The 22,873-nt window shown below is 43.2% G+C and overlaps 1 protein-coding gene across 1 annotated transcript in view; it reads left to right on the forward strand.

The window, feature by feature from the left end:
* The window catches only part of NSD (Nuclear receptor binding SET domain protein), a 92,422-nt gene that overhangs the window by 43,846 nt on the left and 25,703 nt on the right, over nt 1-22,873 (forward strand). Inside the window, exons 8-14 of the mRNA XM_080286137.1 lie at nt 2,481-2,604; nt 3,232-3,359; nt 6,565-6,722; nt 11,024-11,174; nt 15,634-15,774; nt 16,934-17,079; nt 19,779-19,930. Of these exons, the coding sequence (XP_080142263.1) occupies nt 2,481-2,604; nt 3,232-3,359; nt 6,565-6,722; nt 11,024-11,174; nt 15,634-15,774; nt 16,934-17,079; nt 19,779-19,930 (1,000 nt within the window). The remainder of the gene's footprint in view (nt 1-2,480; nt 2,605-3,231; nt 3,360-6,564; nt 6,723-11,023; nt 11,175-15,633; nt 15,775-16,933; nt 17,080-19,778; nt 19,931-22,873) is intronic.

Genomic DNA, 22,873 nt, shown 5'->3' on the forward strand with positions numbered 1-22,873 from the left:
GACCAGATGGAAAGAATATTTTGAAAGCCTGATGAATGGGAATAGAGAGAGCAGAGCCACTGTAAACATGATTGGTTTTGGAGGTGTGCAGAGAAGGAATGCAGTGCAAGGAAACATAACACTCGCACAGACGAAGAACGCTGTGAAGCAGCTTAAAAATGGGAAGGCAGCTTGGGTTGATTAGGTGTATGCAGAGATGATTAAGTGTAATGGAGAGAGTAGAATGAAGTGCTTGTTGGAGATATGTAAGAAAGCATGGATGAATGAAACTGTGCCATCAGTGGAAAAAGGCTGTGATTGTACCCCTGTACAAAAATAAAGGTGAGTGAGGTCAGTGGAAGAATGATATTAGCATATATAAGTTTATTGAGTGTGGTAGGGAAGGTATATGGAAGAATTATTATAGAGAAAATAATAGAGATATCAGAAGTCCTAGTGAGTGATGAACAGGGTGGCTTTAGGAGTGGCAGAGGATGTGTGGATCAAATATTTGCATTAAAACAGATAGTGGAGAAGGCTTGTAAGATGGACTATAAGGTGTTTATGGCATGCATGGATTTGCATAAAGCTTATGACAGAGTAGACAGAGAAGGATTGTGGAAGGTTTTGCACTTGTATGGTGTAGATAGTAAGCTGCTAGGTGCCATCAAGAGTTTTCATGATGGTAGTGAAGCATGTGTAGTAAGGGTTAATGTGCATCAAAGCGAATGGTTCACGATCAGTGTGGGCGTGCGACAAGGTTGTGTGATGTCCCCGTGGTTGTTCAACATACTGTATACATGGATGAGGTGATGAGAGAAGTAAAAACACGAGTAATGGATAGGGGGATGGTGTTGGTAATGAATGGTGATGGATGGAATATCTCAAATTTGTTGTATGCTGATGAAGCAGTGCTACTTGCAAATACTGGACAAGACCTTGGTAGACTAGTGCAGAATTTTGCTGATGTCTGTGAGCATCGTGCCTTTAGAGTAAATGTAGAAAAGAGTAAAGTCATTGTTACTGAGAGAGAAGGTGACTCCCATTGTGGTATTACAGTGAATTGAGAAAGACCGGAATTGATGAGAGAGTTCAAATACAGTAAAAGTCCATTAATCCGAATGTCAGTGGACCGAGAATCATTCGGATTATCAGATTCTTCAGATTTTTGGGTGAGACCCCTGAGATGAAATAATGTGATTCGTGAAAGATGTGGAATAAGGAAGTCTGTGGACACCAGAATCAAAGAGAGTGTACTGAGATGGTATGGTCAAGTGCAGAGAATGGACAACAATAGATTGGTGAAAATGGTATATCTGAGCAAATTTGAAGGAGGGAGGAGGTGAGGTAAGTCAAGGAGAAGGTGGAGGGATATGGTGGATGAGTGAATGAGGAAGAGAGGTTTGGAAGTCGGTGAGGCTAGGGGACTGACAAGATCGAGCTGGGAGGATGAATATTGTGAGGAGAAGCGCATGAGCAGGGATTTGGCACCCCTTTTATATGTGACAGCATCCGGATTGGCTCTATCGAATACGCTTTTGTGAAGCTACAGAATGTGGTGAATGATTTTGATGTATTAGATATAGCCACAGTTCTGGGGACTTGAATGATGAGCGAATGGAAGCATGGCCCATTGGATTGGGCAAATTTAGGGTTCTGGACATTGCTACTCCTCACCCTGCAATAGGGTGGGAAAGGAGGTCTGGATGATGATGATGAATAATCATCATCATTATCATCATCATCATGATCCGGACTTTCTTTCCCACCCTAGGGCTGGGTGAGGAGTAGCAACGTCCAGACAGCACAGATTTGCCCAATTCAATGGGCCAGTATAATAATAATAATAATAATAATAGTAATAATAATAATAATAAAAATAATAATAATAATAATAAGGTAAAATCCTTCAAGATGGTGACCCAAGGTTTGGCTACTGTATTTTAGTACAGTACATTAAATTAGGATAGATGACAAGTCTACTCCCATTATTGCCAATGCTTTATCAGATAACTTCCGATTAACTTAGGGTGCAAGAATCTGCACATGTGAAGTCATTTCTCTATCTGTGGTACCTGAAAATATAAAACTTAATATTTATGAATTATCATCCATAAAGGTCACTATGTTAGATTATAAGCTGGTGATGGGTGTTTCTCAGCTGTGTAAAATAATCTGGCAGTGATCATCTGTTGGTGAAATGGAGTTATATCAAAGGCTTTTCTTAGTTTCTTTCCAGTGCAGGGTTAGGTACCGTGGTAAAAAAAAAAAAAGTCATGTTGCAGTATCTCCATGTTTTTTTGAAAATTAGTGTGGCAAATCCTAAGCATGTACCAATGATGATAGTGATGTGAGACGAGATACAAGTGTCAGTTATTGCAAATTCATGAGGCTTATTGCTGAAATCCATTAAGAAAGTAGCAGGAGGTGTTAGGACCTTCATTGTTGACTGTATGAGAGAGAGAGGTCTGAGGCTGTGTTGAGTTCCTACCTGTTAGCAGAGATTGGTGTGCCCTCGCCACGTGTGCCACATGTGCGCTGCCAACGCTGACGACATTGGTGATGCAGTCGCAAGAAACCCACCATTCACCCGCTGCCTCCGCTGTCCAACCACCTACCACACAGGTAACTCGCAAAACACACTAGTTGAGAGGAATCCATATATGGTTTGTTCACTGTGTCAGTGGTAAATGAGGATAAAGTATTTCCTGTGATTGCCCAGTGAGTGTTGATACATTATTTGAAACTAAATCTGCAAAAATTTTTAGCTAACCTACTTTGAAATCAACCTTTCATTGTGAATTGCAGGTTACATTATTAATTTTTGTACAAGTTGTTTTAGGCATTCTAATGAGGGTATCACTCCACTTAAAGCTGCATTCGTCCTGAGGTAGTTGGTGAAAGTTTAGCATAAGTCTGTTTAGGCGCGGTGGGGGCATTGCGTGGTAAATTATGACTAATATACAATTACAGGTACAGTATTGACTTGTATAAATCATTTGATTATTATAAACTTGCTGTAGAATGAATCATAGGATCATATATGTTGGTATTGCATCTCGAGCCAGCATATTATCGCTAAATTTCACATTGGCTATTATCCTGGAAGACTACATACGGTAGACAATTTGTGAAGGTATTTGTTCATGTCTTTCAGATTCAGCCTTACCATTGGTACTGGTATCTTACATAAAAATTATAATTAATTGGCTGTTCCTCTTCAGTTATGATGGACTTCCTCCTGGTTTTTAGGTGAGGATTGCTTAGCTGCTGGTACTGAGGAACTGTCACAGAACCACCATATATGCACTAAACACCTTGAGTTACCAAAGAACATGTCTCACCATGTCAACGTCAATTGGTGTTTCTGCTGCTCAAAGGTTTGTGCTACTTTCTTTGATCTGCCAGAACTGTGGTAGTGAGATTGAGAATGACAGTCCTGTTATTAAACCTTCTAGACGTGGATGTCTTTTTGGTTAAGTTTTGTAAATTCCAGATGGTTTTATTTTGCTTAGGAGAGTTTTGTAGTAACGAAGATCTTGGAGGCATCTCTATCGAACACCTCCATTTTGCAAGGTCTCTCCACTGCAAAATATGGTAATGTTAAATCATTGAGATGGCAAGAATAAAATGAAAAACAACAAAGAGAATGGGTTATAACATCGCAAGTAGGAAGGCTGTTAATAATTTCCTGAGGGATTGCAGAAACTGTGTATTGGACTTGGTTGTGCTTGAGAATATGGACTTGTTATATTTATGTATTTATTTCTATCTATCTGTCTATTGCCAGTCAATTTAATCTTATTAGGGGTGGCCACAAACAAATGCCTCCATGTAGCCCTGTCCCCCGCCATTTCACTGCCCTGCTCCCAGCTCACACACCCCTCTCTCATATGTCTCATATACCTCTCCACTCCATCTCTCCATCACATTCTTGGCCTCCCTCCCTTCTCCACCCCTCCACCTCACTCACATACACTCTCCTCATCAGTCTCTCACGCTCTATCCTCTCCACACCGCCAAACCATCTCAGTGTGTTTCTCCTAATGCTGCCTATCACATCCACATCTACAGTGCTCGTCAGAAGTATTGAGCGCCTACTGCCGGGCGCGCAATACTCATGGCCAAAAAAGAATCACCTGTTTTTGGTGGTAAAAATTGAGCCACAAGTTTGCGGCGCTAGCATGACGTCACGGTAGCCTGAGGCCTTCTGACACACTAGTTGGTTCCCGCCGCAGTTGCCCACGGGCTGCCTGAGAGAGAGGAACTCCGCCGCATCTCCCTCTCTTTTTGCGCCCCTTTTTACCGAGTGTCCCGCAGTGTTTTGGCTTTCGCCACTTTGTTATGGCACTTACCCGTGAACTATCGAGTGAAATCATATCCCAGATCATTGCTCTAAAGGAGGCAGTCCACCAGACAAAGGAAATTAATGAATTGGTTGGTGTGGCTCGATTGACAGTGCGTAGGTGATGCGCGCGGTTTCGAGTGGAAAACAATGATGACGTTCCCACAAAGAAACCGCGGTCTGGTAGGCCTAGGAAAACTTCCCCAAGGTCTGTTAATGTTTTAAAATGTGCAGTGGAGTTTAATCCTCTTGTGAGTGCAAGGAAAATAAAGGAGAGCAACCCGGAAGTGTTTGGTGAGGTGTCTGTGCGCACAGTGTCTCGAAGAGTCCATGAACTTGGTTACACAAGTCACAGGCCTGTGAGAAAGCCTCTTCTCACAAAAAACCAGTGACTTCGTAGGCTTGCCTTTGCTAACAGATATCTAAACTGGGGTGAGGAGCAATGGTTGCCAGTGTTGTGGTCTGATGAGGCAACATTTAGTGTCACCTGTAACAGAGGAGCACGTGTGTACCGGCGCAAAGGTAGTGACTCACTTGACCCACGGTATGTTGAAAGCACGGTTAAACATCCTGATTCACTCATGGTATGGGGTTGTTTTTCTGGTCAAGGTTTGGGGAAGCTTGTTGTGCTTCCCAAGAACTGCAGAGTGAATCAGGATGTTTACCTGGAGCTTCTGTGTGATCATTTACCAGACTCCTTCGAGCTCACAGGTGCATGAGTGTTTCAGCAGGACGGTGCACCTGCTCACAAGGCCAAATCAGTCACCAATTGGCTTCGTGACTGCGAGGTATCATTCATGAAAGACTGGCCAGGAAATAGCCCAGACCTCAACCCGATTGAAAACGTCTGTTACCTCGTAAAGAAGAATCTCCAAGGGAAGGACGTGAGCTCTCTACCTAAGCTGGAAGCCGCCATTCGTGACTCCTAGGACAAAATACCCCTCCAGCACCTGAGGAACTTCGCCCTTTCACTTCCAAGACGTCTTAGGTCTGTGAAGAAGCATGAAGGATACCCTACAAAGCACTGAAGGTAAATAAAATGCATTATTTTTATGTTTTTTCAATGTTGAAAGGTTTGTTTGATAGGAGGGACGCAGGGCGCTCGATACTTCTGACGAGCACTATACATCCTCACCACAACGCTCCCTCACTTCCTCATTTATCAGTCTGTCTCTCCATGTGACTCCACATGCCCCTCTCAAACAACTCATTTCCACTGCTCTCTCTTGACTTCTGTCCCTCCAACAAGGTCCAAGCTTCACTTCCATACGTTAGAGTTGGTATCACAGTATTGTCATGCAGTAACTTTTTCACTTCCATGCTCACTTCCCTGTTTCTTATCACTGCAATCAAGGAACCAGCAACCTTTCTTCCTTGTTGTACCCTTTCAAGCACTTCATCCTCTAACCTTCCATCCTTACTCATCACACTACCCAAGTACTTAAATGCACTCACATTTTCCATTTCCTCCTCATCCAGCCTCACTGTACATTCACTGACCTTATTTCTCTCAAAAAACATAACTTTACTCTTTCCTACGTTCATCTTTAGATTCCGTTTCTTACGTGCTCTCCCAGACTCATCCACCAAGCCTTGCAGCTCCCCTTGGTCTTCACTCAACAACACAGTATCATCTGCAAACAACAGTACAGGCAGTTTCCAAACCCTGCCCCCTCTCATTAGGGCTGCTCCAACATCCACTGCCCTACCTTGTATCTCTTTTATAACCCCATCCATATATAGATTGAACAACCATGTAGACATGAGACATCCCTGTTTCAATCCGTCAAATAGGAAAATTCACACAGGTCACTATCCACACGCACTGTAGCCTTAGCCCCCTTATACATACTCTTTGCGGCATTCATCAACTTCCCATCTACTCCATATATTCTTAATACTTTCCACAATCCTTGTCTATCCACCCTGTCATATGCTTTCTCTAAATCCATGAAGGCTGCATACAACTTCTTTCCTTCTCTAGAAATTTCCACTAAAGACCTAAGAATGAATATCTGATTTACACAACCTTTCCCCTTCCTAAAACCTCCCTGTTGTTCTCCAGCTGATTCCTCTGTTATTTCCTTTACGCTGCACTGTGCAGGAACTCAGTATTTTCTCATGTACATTTTGACCCGATTGGGATATTTTGTGGTTTTCTTTCTTTGTTCAGCATTTAAAATATATATTTAGAGTTATCTTATTTTCAGAAATACCATATTTGTTATCTCCACTGTTAGGGCGGGTCTCTGCTGCTGTGTGACCAGTGTCCTGCTGCCTTCCACGCAGACTGTTTGGAGATCACTGCCCCAGATGGTGGCTATGTCTGTGAGGACTGTGAAAATGGCAAATTCCCAGTTTATGGAGATATCGTCTGGGTTAAGTTGGGGCTCTACAGGTAATTTTTTTTTTTTTTCAAAGGCTTCAGGGCCTATTTCTCTGGGTCAGTGACCTATCCCAAGACCCAGTAGTCCTTCTACACCTCCACATGTCGCCACTTAGGTGCTAACACCCACCATCCATATTAAATACATGCTAGGGCTGTCTCATACAGGACTGGTGTACTGGTATTAGCAGGGGTATTTTTTTGACATGTCAGCAGTCATCTGGTAGATCAGGAAAGTCTGCTTTTAGGAAATTCAAATCCTTAAACTATTCCCTGCCCCAGTCGGGATTCGATCCTGGTTCCATTAGGACTACAGGCCGCCTCTCTACCGATTCAGCCAACGCCTCCCCAGATGTAACATCGATATTGTTTGTTGGCCCTCTCAGTACGATTATTTTGTTTTAGGCAAAATGAAAAACAAAATTTGATGTTTAGGGGGAGGCGGTGGCTCAGTCAGTAAAGAGGTGGCCTGCAGTCCTACCGGACCCAGGTTCAAATCCCCGCAGGGGCAGGGAACTGTTTAAGAATTTGAGTTTCATAAAAGCAGACTTTACTGATCTACCAGAAGACCTGACATGTAAAAATTCTGTATATCTATCTATAGCCCGACGCCCTAATCCCGCAAAGGGTGGCCGCAGGCAAAATGCCTCCAGGTCGCTCTGTCACCCACCATTTGACTACCCTCCCCCCAACTCACCCCCCCCCTCCCTCATATACCTCTCAACTCCATCCCTCCACCTCATCCTCGGTCTACCTCTCCCTCTCCCTCCCTCCACCTCACCTACATAAACCCTCTTGGTCAGTCTTTCTTTCTCCATTCTCTCCACATGTCCAAACTACTTCAGTGTATTTCTCCTAATTTTCTCAGCCACATCCACATCCACCCCACAACGTTCCTTCACTTCTTCATTCAGCAACCTGTCCCTCCATGTCACTGTGTCACTCCACATGCTCCTCTCAGGTAACTCATTTCCACTGCTCTCACTCTTGACTTGTTCCCCTCTTGCAAGGTCCACGCCTCGCTTCCATACGTCAGGGTAGGTATCACAATACTATCATGCAGTGACTTCTTCCATACTCACCACCCTATTTCTCATCACTGCTTTCAGTGAACCAACAACCTTCCTTCCTTGCTGTACCCTTTCACGCACTTCATCCCCCAAAGTTCCATCCTTACTCATCACACTACCCAAGTACTTGAATGCACTCACACTCTCCATATCCTCACCATCCAGCCTCACTGTACATTCTGTGACTTCATTCCTCTCAAACACCATAACTCTACTTTTGTTTACAATAACTTTCAGATTCCTCCTCGTATACACTGTCCCAGATTCATTCACCAAACCTTGCAACTCCCATTCATCTTCACTCAACAATACTGTATCATCAGCAAACAACAACACCGGAATCTTCCAAATCTCACCCTCATTCATTAGAGCCACCCCCACATCCACTGCCCTCCTCCTTTACAACCCCATCCATGTATATATTAAACAGCCATGGAAACATCAGACAACCCTGTTTCAGTCCCACATTGAGATCAAAGAACTCACTCAGCTCACCATCCACTCGCACCGTAGCCCTAGCTCCTTCATACATACTCTTCACAGCATTCAACAATTTCCCCTCCACTCCATATATTCTTAATATCTTCCACATACCTTGCCTATCTGTTCTGTCATAAGCTTTCTCCAAGTCCATGAAGGCAGCATACACTTTCTTTCCCTTCTCTAGATACTTCTCCACTGAACATCTTAGAACAAATATCTGATCTACACACCCTTTTCCCTTCCTAAATCCCCCCCTTGTTCTTCTCCAACTAGCTCCTCTGTCCTATGCCTAACCCTATCAATGAGTATTCTACCATATATTTTTCCAGTCACACTAAGAAGGCAAATACCCCTATGGTTACCACGTACTTCTCTCTCCCCCTTTTCCTTTATATAAAGGAACAATTATACCAGATTTCCAGTCCTCTGGAACCCTTCCCTCTTCCCATGCCAATCTACACAACTTCCATATCCATTCCACAATAATCTCACCCCCATACCTCAGCATTTCACCACACACTCCATCAATTCCTGGGGCCTTTCCCATCTGGATCTTCTTCATTGCTTCCACTACTTCCGTCCTACTGATCTCTTCCTCCCTCCTGTCATCTCTTCATCTCCCAGCCATTCCCCAGCCACTTATACTTGCACTGCTGTCACTCTCTACATTCAACAAATCCTCAAAGTGCTCCTTCCATCTCCTCCTATGGGGGGCGCAGTAGCACAGTGGTAGCGTGCTGGACTCGTCATCGGGGGATTGTGAGTTCGAGCCTCGCCCGGGCTGCCGTGCCGGGAGTGGTAGCTCGCTCCTGTAACCCTAGCGGGGCTATATAGTCCAATACAGGGCTTAGCTCGGGGGAACTCCATTTCTCCCATTTTCCTTCCATCTCCTCAATTTCTCTCTCTTCTCCACCAACAATCTATTATTCCTATCTTTCACTCCCCTACTATTTCCCCTTTCACACTGCCTTACTTTCTTTACCTCCTTCCAAAACAATATCCTACTCTCCCTCCATTTCACACTCAGATTCCTCCCAAACTCTTCATCCACTTTCTTCTTACTCTCCTTCACCAGTCTCTTCACCTCCCTTCTCCTACTCACATATACCTCTCTCTTCTCTCTCTCATCTTCTCCCCTACCTCAACTTGCTAACCATTCACTATATGCCATCTTCTTTTGTTCCACAGCTCGTTTCACCTCATCATTCCACCATGCTGTCCCTTGCACACCCTTGCATCTCCTCTTCACTCCACAAACCACCTCACACGCTGCGCCTATCTCTTCCGTAAATATCTTACATACGTCTTCCACCCCTTCCATCTGCTCTGACTCATACCTTCCCAATCTTTCTTCCACTATGCTCTTATACTCTGCCATTTTCTCACTATCTTGCAAATTCTCCACTCTCCTCACAGGAGCTGTTTCCTCTTGTCTTCCCCTTCGTCCCCTCAACCATTTTCTTTGCAGCTTTATCTTGGCCATCACTAAGTGATGGTCTGAGACTCCATTCCCCCACCCTCTCCACACTCTTGCACCCAACACTTGTCTTCTCATTCGCTCATCCACACACACGTAGTCTATCATTGCCTTTCGTTCAACAAGTTCACAATCCATCCTCCTCATTACTCTCCATGTATACCTGTGGATCATCTTATGTTGAAAGTATGTGTTGGCTATTGCCAACCCCTTACCAGCACAGATGTCCACCAAACCACTACCATTCCCATGTACGTCAGCTGGCACACCCCACTGACCAACCACTCCATACACTCGTACATTCCCAACTTTGCCATTCATGTCTCCAATCAAAAGCACTCTCTCGCTCCTCTCAAATTTGTCCATAAATGCTTCTACACTCACCCAAAACTCATCTTTCACTCCTGCCACTCGGTCCTGTCGGAGCATACACACATACAATTGCCCACTTTGCCCTATCCGCATCTTTTGGTAGTCTTAAAGCACGAAGGGGAGAGTGTTCCCCGGTGAACGGGAGAGGATTACCACAGCGTAGTACTGGAATCCGTGGGGGGTGTCATGGCACTCCTTCGCATGCCCCTTTGTCATATTATAGCAGCCTTGTGCAAAGAATACCTACTTTCATCCTCACCCATACAATCCTTGCACCCACTGTTCCATACTCTCTTGTATTCTCCTTCCACTTCTTTCTTATCATCAGACATATTCCCTCTCTTGCCCTCTCATTCTCATTAACTCCCGCACATATATCTAAACCACATTCCATTCTCTCACCCGTTCAGTTTTCCATTTAGTTTCAGTCAAATACCTCCACTAATACCAGTGCACCAGTCCTGTATGAGAGAGCCCTAGCATGTATTCAATATGGACAGTGGGTGTTATCATCTAAGTGGTGACATGTAGAGGTTAATGGTATGTAGACGGACTGCTGGCCTTGGGAGGTGGCTGTGAAGCCCATGCCCAGAGTTGGACACATTTTAAAAAATAATGATAATAATAAAATGTAATAATAATAACAGTATTAATAATAATAATAATCATAATCCATCCATCCATCATCCAATCCTGCATTGCCCCATGATAATAATAATAATAGGCTAATGTAGTCCAGCACTGTACATTGATGAGTAGATAATCAGTTTAGGTACTTTATGGCTTTAGAGCACATGCTTGATAAATGTGACCAGTTGGGGATCAGACTCATGTAAGACTCACCCTCAAAGATTAAAGAAGGCTGCTTCATGATATGGAACTAACTTTGCACAAATTTGTCATGCCCTCAGATGGTGGCCAGGTCAAGTGCTACATCCACGCTTCATTCCTGACAACATTGAGAACCTATCACACCAACAGGGCATGTTCTGTGTCCACTTCTTTGGCTCCAACGACTACTATTGGGTCACACGTGGACGTGCCTTCCTCTATCAAGAAGGGGTAGTTGTTTCTTACTCTTCATGTCTAAATACAACTCAGCAGCTCAGACAGTCTAATATAACACCCAGCAAAAGAATTTTGGGAGTGGCAGGCTTCCTGTGGTCCACTGGTTTTGCATTGAGACTAGCGAGGGGTTAGAACTACAGCAACAGTGTCAAAGGTAGCATTAACCCCTTTGAGCCTGAGGACATCATTTTTACCTCATAAATCAAGGATGGGTAAGAAAAAAAAATAATAAAAATAACTCCCACGCAGCTGATAGTGGAAACTGCGGGAACCTGCTATGTATATATATATTTTTTTATATTTATTTATATACCTAGGCTGCTTCCCCCAAGGAAAGGGATGTAGCTGAGACAGGATGACACACTCCCCATTTACTCATCCATTCAAACACATTCATTCGCATCTTAGCCCCAAAGGGGAGAACAGACAGATCCTCACCGCACCACACCGCACAAGGGTCAACTGCGCAATGCAATCAGTGACATCTGCAGCAGGGCCCGACAGCAGAGCTGGTTTACTCCTGCCACATCATAACAGACTCATCCCCTTACCCGCACCTGACCTGAAATAGCTATGTAGGTAACATAATAGGCAATTTTTTGAGTAATGTACTGGGACATAAAGAAAACAGAAATGTCGAAAAAGGTGTCATGTACAATCCCCCCAAGAAGTGATGGCAGAGTTTCATATTGCTTCAGACGGCACTGCCATGCATCCCGTGAAAACTTAGTTAATATAAGGTAAAAACATTCTCAACTTCAATGCCACATCATATGGGGGGGGGGGGGAGACAGTCGGCCTTAGTCTTAAACTGTGGGAAAGCGTTCACTTTGCCCTATCCGCATCTTTTGGTAGTCTTAAAGCACGAAGGGGAGAGTGTTCCCCGGTGAACGGGAGAGGATTACCACAGCGTAGTACTGGAATCCGTGGGGGGTGTCATAGCACTCCTTCGCATGCCCCTTTGTCATATTATAGCAGCCTTGTGCAAAGAAAACGATGTAGAATTTGTAGGACCCTATGGTGTGTGTGATGGGAATTTTAATTTAATGATAAAAACATCGTGTAAAAAAAAAAAAATAATAAGTGTTTAATTTTTTTATCATTTTAAAAGACTTCACCACTTCTCCGGGGATGGTTAATGTACGACGAGACGAAAACAAAGATGAGATACTGTATCCACTTCAATTTTATTTCTCAATATTTCTACCAAGCTGTTTATCAGATATGGTGCATGATACTTTTATAATTAGTCTGATTAGTACGTGAAATAATTCCTACTACCTAAACAGACGACTAGTGCACAGCCACTTGGTTTGAATTACAAAGTCTCATGTTTGCGTTCGGTTAGCTTTTAGAAGTCTGCACTATTGTGTTTTGGTTTGGCAATATATTTTTCTGGTGTATTTTGGTGTGATCAGAACGAATTTGGCTTTTATTTTCGGTGTTCATGATTGGTTTTCAAATTAACCCCCCCACCCCATGTCTTGGGGGATGGGATTTCGGGGTTCTGGGTGAGAAGAATGGCTAAAACAAGCATTTGAGACAGAAATATAGTCAAAATCGGTATGACCAGCCAAGGCGTATTCGTAGGGTTATTACTGACCGCATGAACTCCTTTGAAGCTATGTCTGAGTAAAATTCTCCATTCTTGCTTGTTGATCGAGCCATTTAAAATAGCCTACTAACTTCTGCTGCTTTCCAGCTTTCTTTCGTCGTCTCTGGAGACAAAACAGAAGTAAATGACATTAAATCATTTGCTGTTATTCTAATGGTAAATATCTTATAAATAAAAATGACATTTTTATTGTTTATTGAAGGCCCTTTCTTTTCAGTCTTACGCTACCAAAATTAACTGCATGTTACCAAGAGTAGAATTAAACTCCGGAACTTATTCCTGATAGTCCATGAGTGATAGCTCTGAAATTTTAGTTCCATTCAGGATTTCCTATTATCATAACTTAACAAACTGTTTCTTACAATTTTGAAACGTATTAATACTTTGCCATTTACTTATTGTTTTCTGTTACAGTTTTACATCTTGCAATAATATAAGGAAGATTATATGCATTATTGCTGACTGAAATCTGGATACTCTGCCATTGCTTCTTAGGATAACTGTACTGACACGTACTGTATTTTACTATTGCTGTTATGAGACAGTATTATTCAGCTTAGGAGACTTTTTGAACTGTTGGGGTTAGTTAGCCTTTAACCACTGCATCATGAGAACTGTTTACCAAGTTAATTCTAAAATGTCACATCATCATCATCATTTGAACCTCCTTTCCCACTCTAGGGTAGGGTGAAGTGTAACAGCATCTAGACATCCCAAGTTTGCCCACTCCAATGGGCCACGCTTCCATTCACTCATCATTCAAGCCCCCAGAATCCTGGCTCTATCTGATACGCCAAAAAATTCACCACATTCTATAGCTTCACATAAATTTATTCAACAGAGTCAGTCCGGACGCTATCACATTAAAAGGGGTGCCAGATCCCTGATCATGCACTTCTCACAACATTGATCCAGCCAGCTTGATCTCTTGTCAATCCCCCAGCCTCACTGACTTCCGTACCTCTCTTCCTCACACACTCATCAGTCATATCCTTCCACTTGCTCCTTGGCCTACCTTGCCTCCTCCCTCCTTCAAATGCGTTCAGATATACAGGTACCTTTTTCACCACTCATTGTTATCCATTCTCTCCACATGACCATACCATCTCAGTACACTCCCTTTGATTCTGATGTCCACAGGCTTCCTCACTCCACATCTTTCACGAATCGCATTATTTCGTATCGTATCCAGTCTCTGTACAGAGATAGCCCAATTATCCTGGCTATATGGTGTGAAGGGTGCCCGATTAGTCTGAAATCACAATCAATCCAGTGGAAACAAAACACAAGTACTGGTACTGTACTGTTAGACTGAGTTACTTACCGGTAAATGTACACTTTAAGTATATTCAGTTTGGTAAATTACTTTTTCATGCTGGAACCTGCCTTTTGGGCTCATCTGGATGAGTTTTGGACTTGGTTTGGGGAGAAACCCAAGGCTGGTAAACGGTCCACATCGAAATACATATTAAAAGTTTCCCTATATACGATATCCTGCCTAACGATGGGGTTTTACCTAACCAATTAGATTGTTAAACCAGGATATGCCTGTACTTTTGCCACACCACACACTGTTTTAGCATTCCTAACTAATCAGTCCCTATGTGCATTCCACAGGCTGTCCAAATCCATTTCATTCCATTTCACTGATTCTACCTTCTCCCCTGCTTTGGTCCTGTATTCATTTGCCATTTCTCTGATCCTCAGTTTGTCAGCTTTCAGTCTTTCTCCCTGACTGCTCCTCTCTCTCCTGATCCACCTCACTCCTCTCAGTTTGATCATGCATACCGCAGTCATATGATCTGACAGTCCTCCACATTGTCCTCTCACGGCCCTCATACCAGCAACCATTCCCAGCATCGACCTCTCTACGATCATGTAATTAATCAGGGTCCTTTCAACATGATCCCTGTTCCATCTATACCATGTATATTTATGTGCATCTTTGTGTTTGAAATACGAGTCACAAATGCACAACCTCCTTTACTGACACATATCCTTCAGTCACTTCCCATTATGATTTTCTCGTGGTATTCCATTATAACCCATTATGTCATCCTCAGGACCGGTGCCTACCCTTCCATTCATATCGCCCGTTACGATCACTTTATAGTTCCTGGGCATTTCTCTCACCGCTTCATCCCGGCTTATCCCAAAACCTGTCATGCTTTCTCTCTTGTTCTTACACAGTGCATATGCTACAATCACAGCCACTTTCACCTTCTCAAACTTGAACTTGACATAACATGCATCTCGTGCTGAGATTGTAATCTCTCTTTCCACTCTGCCACACCTCATCAACGAAACAACTCCTTCCCTGCATCTTCCTCACCCATTCATGCCCGATCTTACATGTCACACCCTCCCACTCCACTTCATAATATTTCATCTTTGTTTCACACAATGCCATCACGGCATATCTTGCACTCTTGAACACATTCACCACTTCCACCCTCTTGCTGTCCTCATTCACACCTCTCACATTCCAATTGGCCATGTGAATCTGCCCATTTGGTTGGGGCCCTTGGCAGGTATTGGGCTTCCTGTAAATTTAGGGAAAGAAGGAAATCAGTTTCATAGACAGCATTGGACTTCTATAAAGCAGTTATTCTCAAATATATTGAGGCCTAAATTGCAGAGAAAGGTTTGTGATAAATGCTGCTTGTATTGATGACTGCCTGTACTTGAAATTGGACCGTCTAAAATTTACTCTAAGTGAAGTTAGATTCATTAGTTAAACCATATCTTCGTAATGACAAATAAAGGTCTATGCTGTGAAGCTTTGCCTGAGTGTACCACAGACAGCCTCAGTATGGGGATTTCATTTTATTTTGGCAGGATAAGGGATCAAAGGCACAGTCCAGCAAGACTTTAGAAAAGCAGTTCCGGCGAGCATTAGAGGAGGCATTGGAGGCATATAGAGCACACAAGAGGAGAGTGAGTCAAAGAGAACGCCGGTGGTCAGAGAAAGGCAACTTGGTAAGTTTGCTCTCAAAGTTAGCAGTAAAACAGCTAGCTAATCCTTTTGATATATTTCAGCAGGGCTGTGGAGTCAGAGTATATATATATATAAAAATAATTTGGTTTTACGCCAGGTATCCTCGAAGGGCTAAGGCGTTGCCCCTGGGTAGAGGACTTTGGACTGGAGCGTGTAGCATTTTATGACCGGATGCCCTTCCTGATGTCTACCAATGACCCTTGGGTGGATTTGATCCTCCGACCCTTCGGTCAGAGCGGAGCGCTCTAACCCACTGCTGGAATTAGTCGTGGTCGGTTAAAAAGTCCCGACTCCAACTCTGACCACTAGTAAAGAAATTTTAAATGATGTAGTTGTAATGTGGAGTTACTGCCTTTTGAATGACAGCTCCTTCGGTGTTATTTTTTGTTGCTGCTGCAGTTCTTTTTTTCTTTTCTTATTTTTCTTATTTTATTTGGGACTGATTTGTTCTGTTCTTCGTTTATGTCGAACATAAGCATAGCTGCTCCTATCTGTTGAAAGAGTGACAAGAACAGAATGTAAACAGGCACCATGATCAGCAGGTTTCCCACTGAGTGAATGTGTCTGGATAATTTCTTGAATCTAGAGGTGAGTTCAATATGAAATTGCTAGGAACAAAATGGTTATACTGTAGTATAAAGTGACTTGGAGGCATCTGCCAGTGCCTGTAAGCTGTGAGATGGGAATTTTGAGCACATGCAAGTCAGTGGAGACCCATCATGGCCAATTTATCGTAGAGAAAGTTTAAGGGGTCTGAGTTGAACACGCAAGAAATCAAGGAGTCGGAGTTGGGTGTTTTGGGTACTGACTCCACAGCCCTGTATTTTAGTATTTCATTCTTCCTGTTTCCAAATACTGTATTATGGAAACGAGAGATTAAATATGAGATGTACATTATCAAACATATGGACAAGGATTTTTATGACAGATGTGGCATATGGTGCTAATATTTATTGGAGAGTGGTAGTTATTATTATAAAATAACTATCATCATCCTAGAGTTTTGCTAATCAGTAAGGCTAAATTTTGAACTTGGTTATTGTCATCCAGTACACTATGTGAAATCAGGCACAATTGTTATATTCAAAGGAGATAAGGCTCTTAAAGAACAGTTGTAAAATTAGGTTCTACTCTCAACAGAAACCTCCGCCATATGTCCGGATAGACACAAATCGTCCAGTAGGCAATGTCCGTCTCAGCAAGTTGGATTTGGCATCTGTGAACAGATGTGACTGTGATCCCAACTCAGAAAAACCTTGTGGCTCTGATGAAAGTTGTCTGAACAGGTTAGTATGATGGTTATCACAGTTTGTTACATGTTTTCTGGTTCTCTGTTTAGAACGTATGACCCTTCCTTACACAGGAAACCCTGGCAGGGAAACCATCCCTGAAGTTTGTACTGTATCCTTTATATAATTTTATCACTTTTTTACTCACTCAGTTGACACCCCCCCCTTAACATTTAATGTTTTTTCAAGTTTCTCCCCCCTCACTTTCAGAGGTTTTTCTATAATGTAATTAATGCGATATACGAAACCCCCCCCCCCCCATATTAAACCAATACACCAAACCCGCGTTTTTCGACCGATTGTTATTCGACAGTTTACCGTTTCGACATTTACAAATCTCTACCCTTTTTTTGACGTTCGACATGGTTATCATGCCATTTCAACAATTTAAGCCGCGCGCCACCAGACAGACTGGCAGAGCTACCTGGCTCCTGCGCCCTGCCCTGCTGATCAGTTGCCTCTTCATCTGTCTGCATTTCTTTTTGGCCGTGTGGATTACTACAGCACCACTGTGGCTCCACCCAAGATCCCTACTATTATCCCTGTCAAGCGCGGTCATTTGCTCACCAACCTGAGTGTTTTGCCATCGCATGGTCGGGTGACGAATCTGACGATTGTGCCAACAATTGATGAACGCTCAATGCACGACTCTGTTTTGGCACCAATTTTGTGAAATGCACATCTTAGTTTGCACTAGGTTAGGAAGATTATAATCATCAGGCGTCCTGGGGACAAAGCCCCTCAGTTAGGTTTCAGCGCTGATGATGCAGTACTACTGTACTAGCAAATACCAGACAAGAACTTGGTAGACTAGTGCAGAGTTTTGCTGATGTCTGTGAGTGTCGTGCCTTGAGAGTAAATGTAGAAAAGAGTAAAGTGATGGTTATTGAGGGAGAAGGTGACTCCCAGTGTGATGTTACAGTGAATGGAGAGAGACTGGAATTGGTGAGAGAGTTCAAATACCTGGTTACAGTGATAAAAAAGAGGAAAATGTGCAAAGGAAGTTGAAAATAGAGTGATACAAGAAAGAAAAGTAGCTTGTGCAATGAAGGCCTTGATAAGAAACAGAGGCTTGAGTGTTGCAGCTGCACTATGCACTATGCCAGCTGTAACATACGGATGTGAGACTATGATGTTGCATGAAAATGAAAAGTCAAGAGTAAGAGCAGTGGAGATGGGACTGCTGAGGAATGTATGTGGAGTACAGAGGGTGGATAGGATGTGAAATAATGTGATTTGTGAAAAATGTGGAGTGAAGAAATTGGTTGACACCAGAATCGAAGAGAGTGTACTGATATGGTATGGTCATGTGGAGAGAATAGAAAACAATAGAATGGTGAAAAAGGTATATCTGAGTGAATTTGAAGGAGGGAGGAAGCAAGATAGGCCAAGGAGAAGGTGGAGAGATATGGTGGATGAGTGTGTGAGGAAGAGAGGTTTGGAAGTTTGTGAGGCTAGGGAACTAACAGGAGAGTGAACTGGCTGGATGAATGTTGTGAGAAGTGCACGATCAGGGACTTGGCACCCCTTTTTAATGTGGCAGCGTCTGAATTGGCCATCCCCCCCCGACTCTGGGCATAGGCTTCACAGCCTGCTTTCAAGGCCCAGCACTCCACCTACATACCATACACCACTACATGTCACCACTTTGGCGCTAACACCCACATTATGTGAAGCTACAAAACATGGTGAATGTTTTTGGCATATCCAATAGAGCCAGGATTCCGGAGGCTTGAATAATAAGTGAATGGAAGCGTGGCCCATTGGATTGGGCAAATTTGGGTTGTCCGGACATTGCTACTCCTCACCCTGCCCCAGGGTGGAAAAGGAGGTCGGGATGAAGATGATTATGATGAATGATATATATCTACCAGCATTGCTCCGCTCCCAAAATCGTGACTGCTATACAAGTCAGCAGGCGGTTAGGGGTTAAGAGGGCTGGATGGGTCGTGCATGCAGCTGTGTGTTGTCTTTAAGTGACTGAATGGAGCGGTGAGTGATCTGAGTGTGGATATGCTTCTGTAAGCTGGTCTGAGGTGGGCGAGGGGGGAGAGATGACAGTATTTGTGACAGTTCCACAAGTAATGAATTCCGTGAGCATCAAGGATTTACATTACTTGTGCATGTTATGCCTATCCGTATTAAGGCATAATTTGTAATATGTACTCCTGTGGATTGGCCCCCCTTTCTTTTTTTCCCAGCAGCCAGTATTGTGATGGGTGTACACAGATGCAGAGTAATGGATGGGTGAGGAGAGGACATATAAATAGAGGGGGATTATGGAAGGACTGTTTTTCTTAATTAGAGATTGGGCTATTTGGGAACTGTTTTACAGGGAGGCTTGAGTGGGAGCAGACCCTGCTGACCTGGTAACCCTGCTGTTTGGTGTCAGCAGTAACCATTCTGTCATGTAGTTGAAGGGAGGGATTTGAAATACGGTATGCAACAAAACTTGTAGAGGTGATGACCATACTAGTAAATGATAAATTGCCTTTGCAGTTGGCCAGATGAGTATGGTTCATAATTGAAGTTGGGTTTAGGTGACCTCTCCAGGTAGCACTTATGCATCAAGCATTCTCATGCTTAGATGATGCTGGAGGGAATTGAAGAGAAGATTTTACATTTGACTTCCTTGCTCCAGGATATGATTAAGATGATGATCTATATGGTTATGCAAAGGGGACTGAAAATTTCAGAATGCTGATGTTCGAGTGTGTTCGAGAAGTTTGTGGAGCTGGAGACAGATGTGGCAACCAGAGGTTTCAGAAGAAACAGTATCCGAATATTTGCGCCTTCAAAACAGAGAACAGAGGCTGGGGACTGAAAACACTGCAGGATATCAAGAAAGGTAAACATACTGTAATATTTTTTAAATCTATAATCAAATCTATCTTTTGTTAACAGATGAGAGTAGAAGCTGCACTTAAAGGTTGGTTAATTTTTCATTTTTCCCCAGGCATACCCGGTACCAATAGTTTTACGGGTACTGTACCATACTTAAAGCTGGATTGCAGTGTATAATTGATACCCGAGTTCAGCATACCTTTTGACTAGCAATTCACAAGTTTAGCAAAGGCTGCCAATACAGGTATATCATCCTCTCAGCATAAGCAAACATTTCAAATGTTCACTGACTGTCCACTTGAAGAGAGAAACCTGTACTGTACACAGGAAAAATCATCTGATAAATTACCAATATGCTGGGAATCGAACCAGGGACTCTCAGGTGAGAGCCAGGCAGCATACCACTACACCACGACCAGGTAAAAGTTAATTCACGTTGTCACAATCTTGTAACCAACGTCCCTCCGGCCCCACTGTGGGCATCAAGAGGATGAGTTAACCCCCTGGCGAGGGACAGGGCGACATGGAGGCGATTTGTTTGTGGCCACCCCGAACGGGATTGAGGCGTCTGGCAATAGTTAGATAGAAACACACACTTTACTTTCAGCAGTAAAAGCACCCTACCAAAACAGTTCATCCTGATAGTCTGTTATATTTTTCTTATTATTTCTGGGTTGGTAAATAGACATTTATTGTTAAATCTGTTTCCCTGTTGGTTTTAGCTGTTCTAATGTGACAACTCTTGTTTGTTTCGTTAACATAATGATGGAAGGGACTGTTGTAATCCAAATGTTTAACTAAACCTGGCCTAACCCAGCTCAACTGCACCTAATAATTTAACCTAACCTAACCTCCAGTTGTGAAATGAAATCCACATTTGAATACTTTGAGTTTCTTCCAGTGTGCTGGAAACAATTGTAGGTACAACAATGACGATTATAACATGGAGGAAATTTTTCAGCAAGAAAAAAGTAATTTACCAAACAGAAAACAGTCAGAAAAATACAGAGACAAGCTGGAGGAATATGCATTGCATTGCTAAGGTCTTCCTGCTGTGTAAAGTGTACATTTACCAGTAAATAAATCAGCCTAACAGTTTTTTTTTTTCTCTGCCGGATTAATCGTGATTTTGGATTATTCGGGCACCACTTCACACCATGTAGCGTGGATAATCGGGCTATCTCTGTAGTTGGTAAGCTGCTAGGGTCGTCAAGAGTCTTTATGATGGTAATGAAGCATGTATAGGGGGAAATGGCATAAAAGTGAATGGTTCACGATCAGAGTAGGCGTGCGACAAGGTCGTGTGATGTCCCCATGGTCGTTCAATATATATATGGGTGGGGTGATGAGTGAAGTAAAAACATGAGTAATGGAGAGAGGGATAGCATTGGTAATGAATGGTGATGGACGGAATATGCTGATGATGCAGTACTTCTTGCAAACACAATACAAGAATTTGGTAGACTAGTGCAGAGTTTTGCTGATGTCTGCGAGTGTCGTGCCTTGAGAGTAAATGTAGAAGAGTAAAGTGGTGGTTATTGAGAAAGAAGGTTACTCCCAGTGTGACGTTACAGTGAATGGAGAGAGACAGGAATTGGTGAGAGAGGTCAAATATCTGGGTACTGTGACAGAAAAGAGGAAATATGCTAAAGAAGCAGAAAGTAGAGTGACACAAGGAAGGAAAATAGCTTTTGCTATGAAGGCCTTGATAAGAAACAGAGGCTTGAGTGTTGCAGTTGTGTGAGGCTTACATGAAGGAGTGTTAGTGTCAACTTCAACATTTGGATGTGAGACTATGATGTGGCATGAAACTGATACGTCACGAGTGGGAACAGTGGAGATGGAACTGCTGAGGAATGTATGTGGAGTACAGAGTGGATAGGATACGAAATAATGTGATTTGTGAAAGATGTGGAGGGAGGGAGGCTGTGGGCACTAGAATCGAAGAGAGTGTACTGAGATGGTATGGTCATGTGGAGAGAATGGATAAGAATAGAGTGGTCAACAGGTATATTTGAGTGAATTTGAAGGAGGGAGGAGGCGAGGTAGGCCAAGGAGAAGGTGGAGGGATATGGTGGATGTGTGTGTGAAGAAGAGAGGTATGGAAATTGATGAGACGAGAGACTGACAAGAGATCGAGCCAGCTGGATGAATGTTGTGAGAAGTGCACGATCAGGGATTTGGCACCTCTTTTAGCGTGACAGTGTTCGGATTTGACTCTGTTGGATACTTTTATGTGAAGCTACAGAACGTGGCAAAAGGTTTTTGGCGTATGAGATAGAGCCAGGATTCGGGGGGCTTGAATGATGAGTGAATGGAAGCATGACCCATTGAACTGTGTAAATTTGGGCTGTCTGGACGTTGCTACTCTTCACCCTGCCGTGGGGAGGGAAAGGAGGTCCAGATGATGATGATGATGATGATTATGAGGTATCCCATGTATAGGATTTGGGAGGGCAGTACAGTATTATCTGGCAGGATGCTTTATCCTTTAGGGCTTTTGCTAAATTAAGGCAGATAAGTAAGTGATTATTGTAAAAACAGATGCTAAACTCAGGTACCCGCTGTATTAGTTATTAATAGGTTTTGGTGAAAATGCTGAATCCACTTATCAGACATGTGAAGCATATTGTTGTCTGTGTCCCCCTGTATGTTCGTCACTATGTGTGGCATCAGTGTACTGGTACCTAGTCTGTAGCCCCCCCCCGTAGAGTACCATAAGTTACAAAGTCTCTATCTATCTATTGCCAGACGCCCCAATCCCGTATGGGGTGGCCACAAACAAATCGCCTCCATGTCACCCTTTCTCCTGCCATTTCACTGCCCTACTCCCAACTCTTACCCCCCCTCTCTCATATACCTCTCCACTCCATCCCTCCATCTCATCCTCGGCCTCCCCCTCCCTCTTCCCCCCTCCACCTCTCATATACATTCTCCTCATCAGTCT

This window comes from Coenobita brevimanus, chromosome 110, assembly GCF_032717465.1.
Source record: "Coenobita brevimanus isolate Jiangsu-jjx chromosome 110, ASM3271746v2, whole genome shotgun sequence".
NCBI classification, from domain to species: domain Eukaryota; kingdom Metazoa; phylum Arthropoda; class Malacostraca; order Decapoda; family Coenobitidae; genus Coenobita; species Coenobita brevimanus.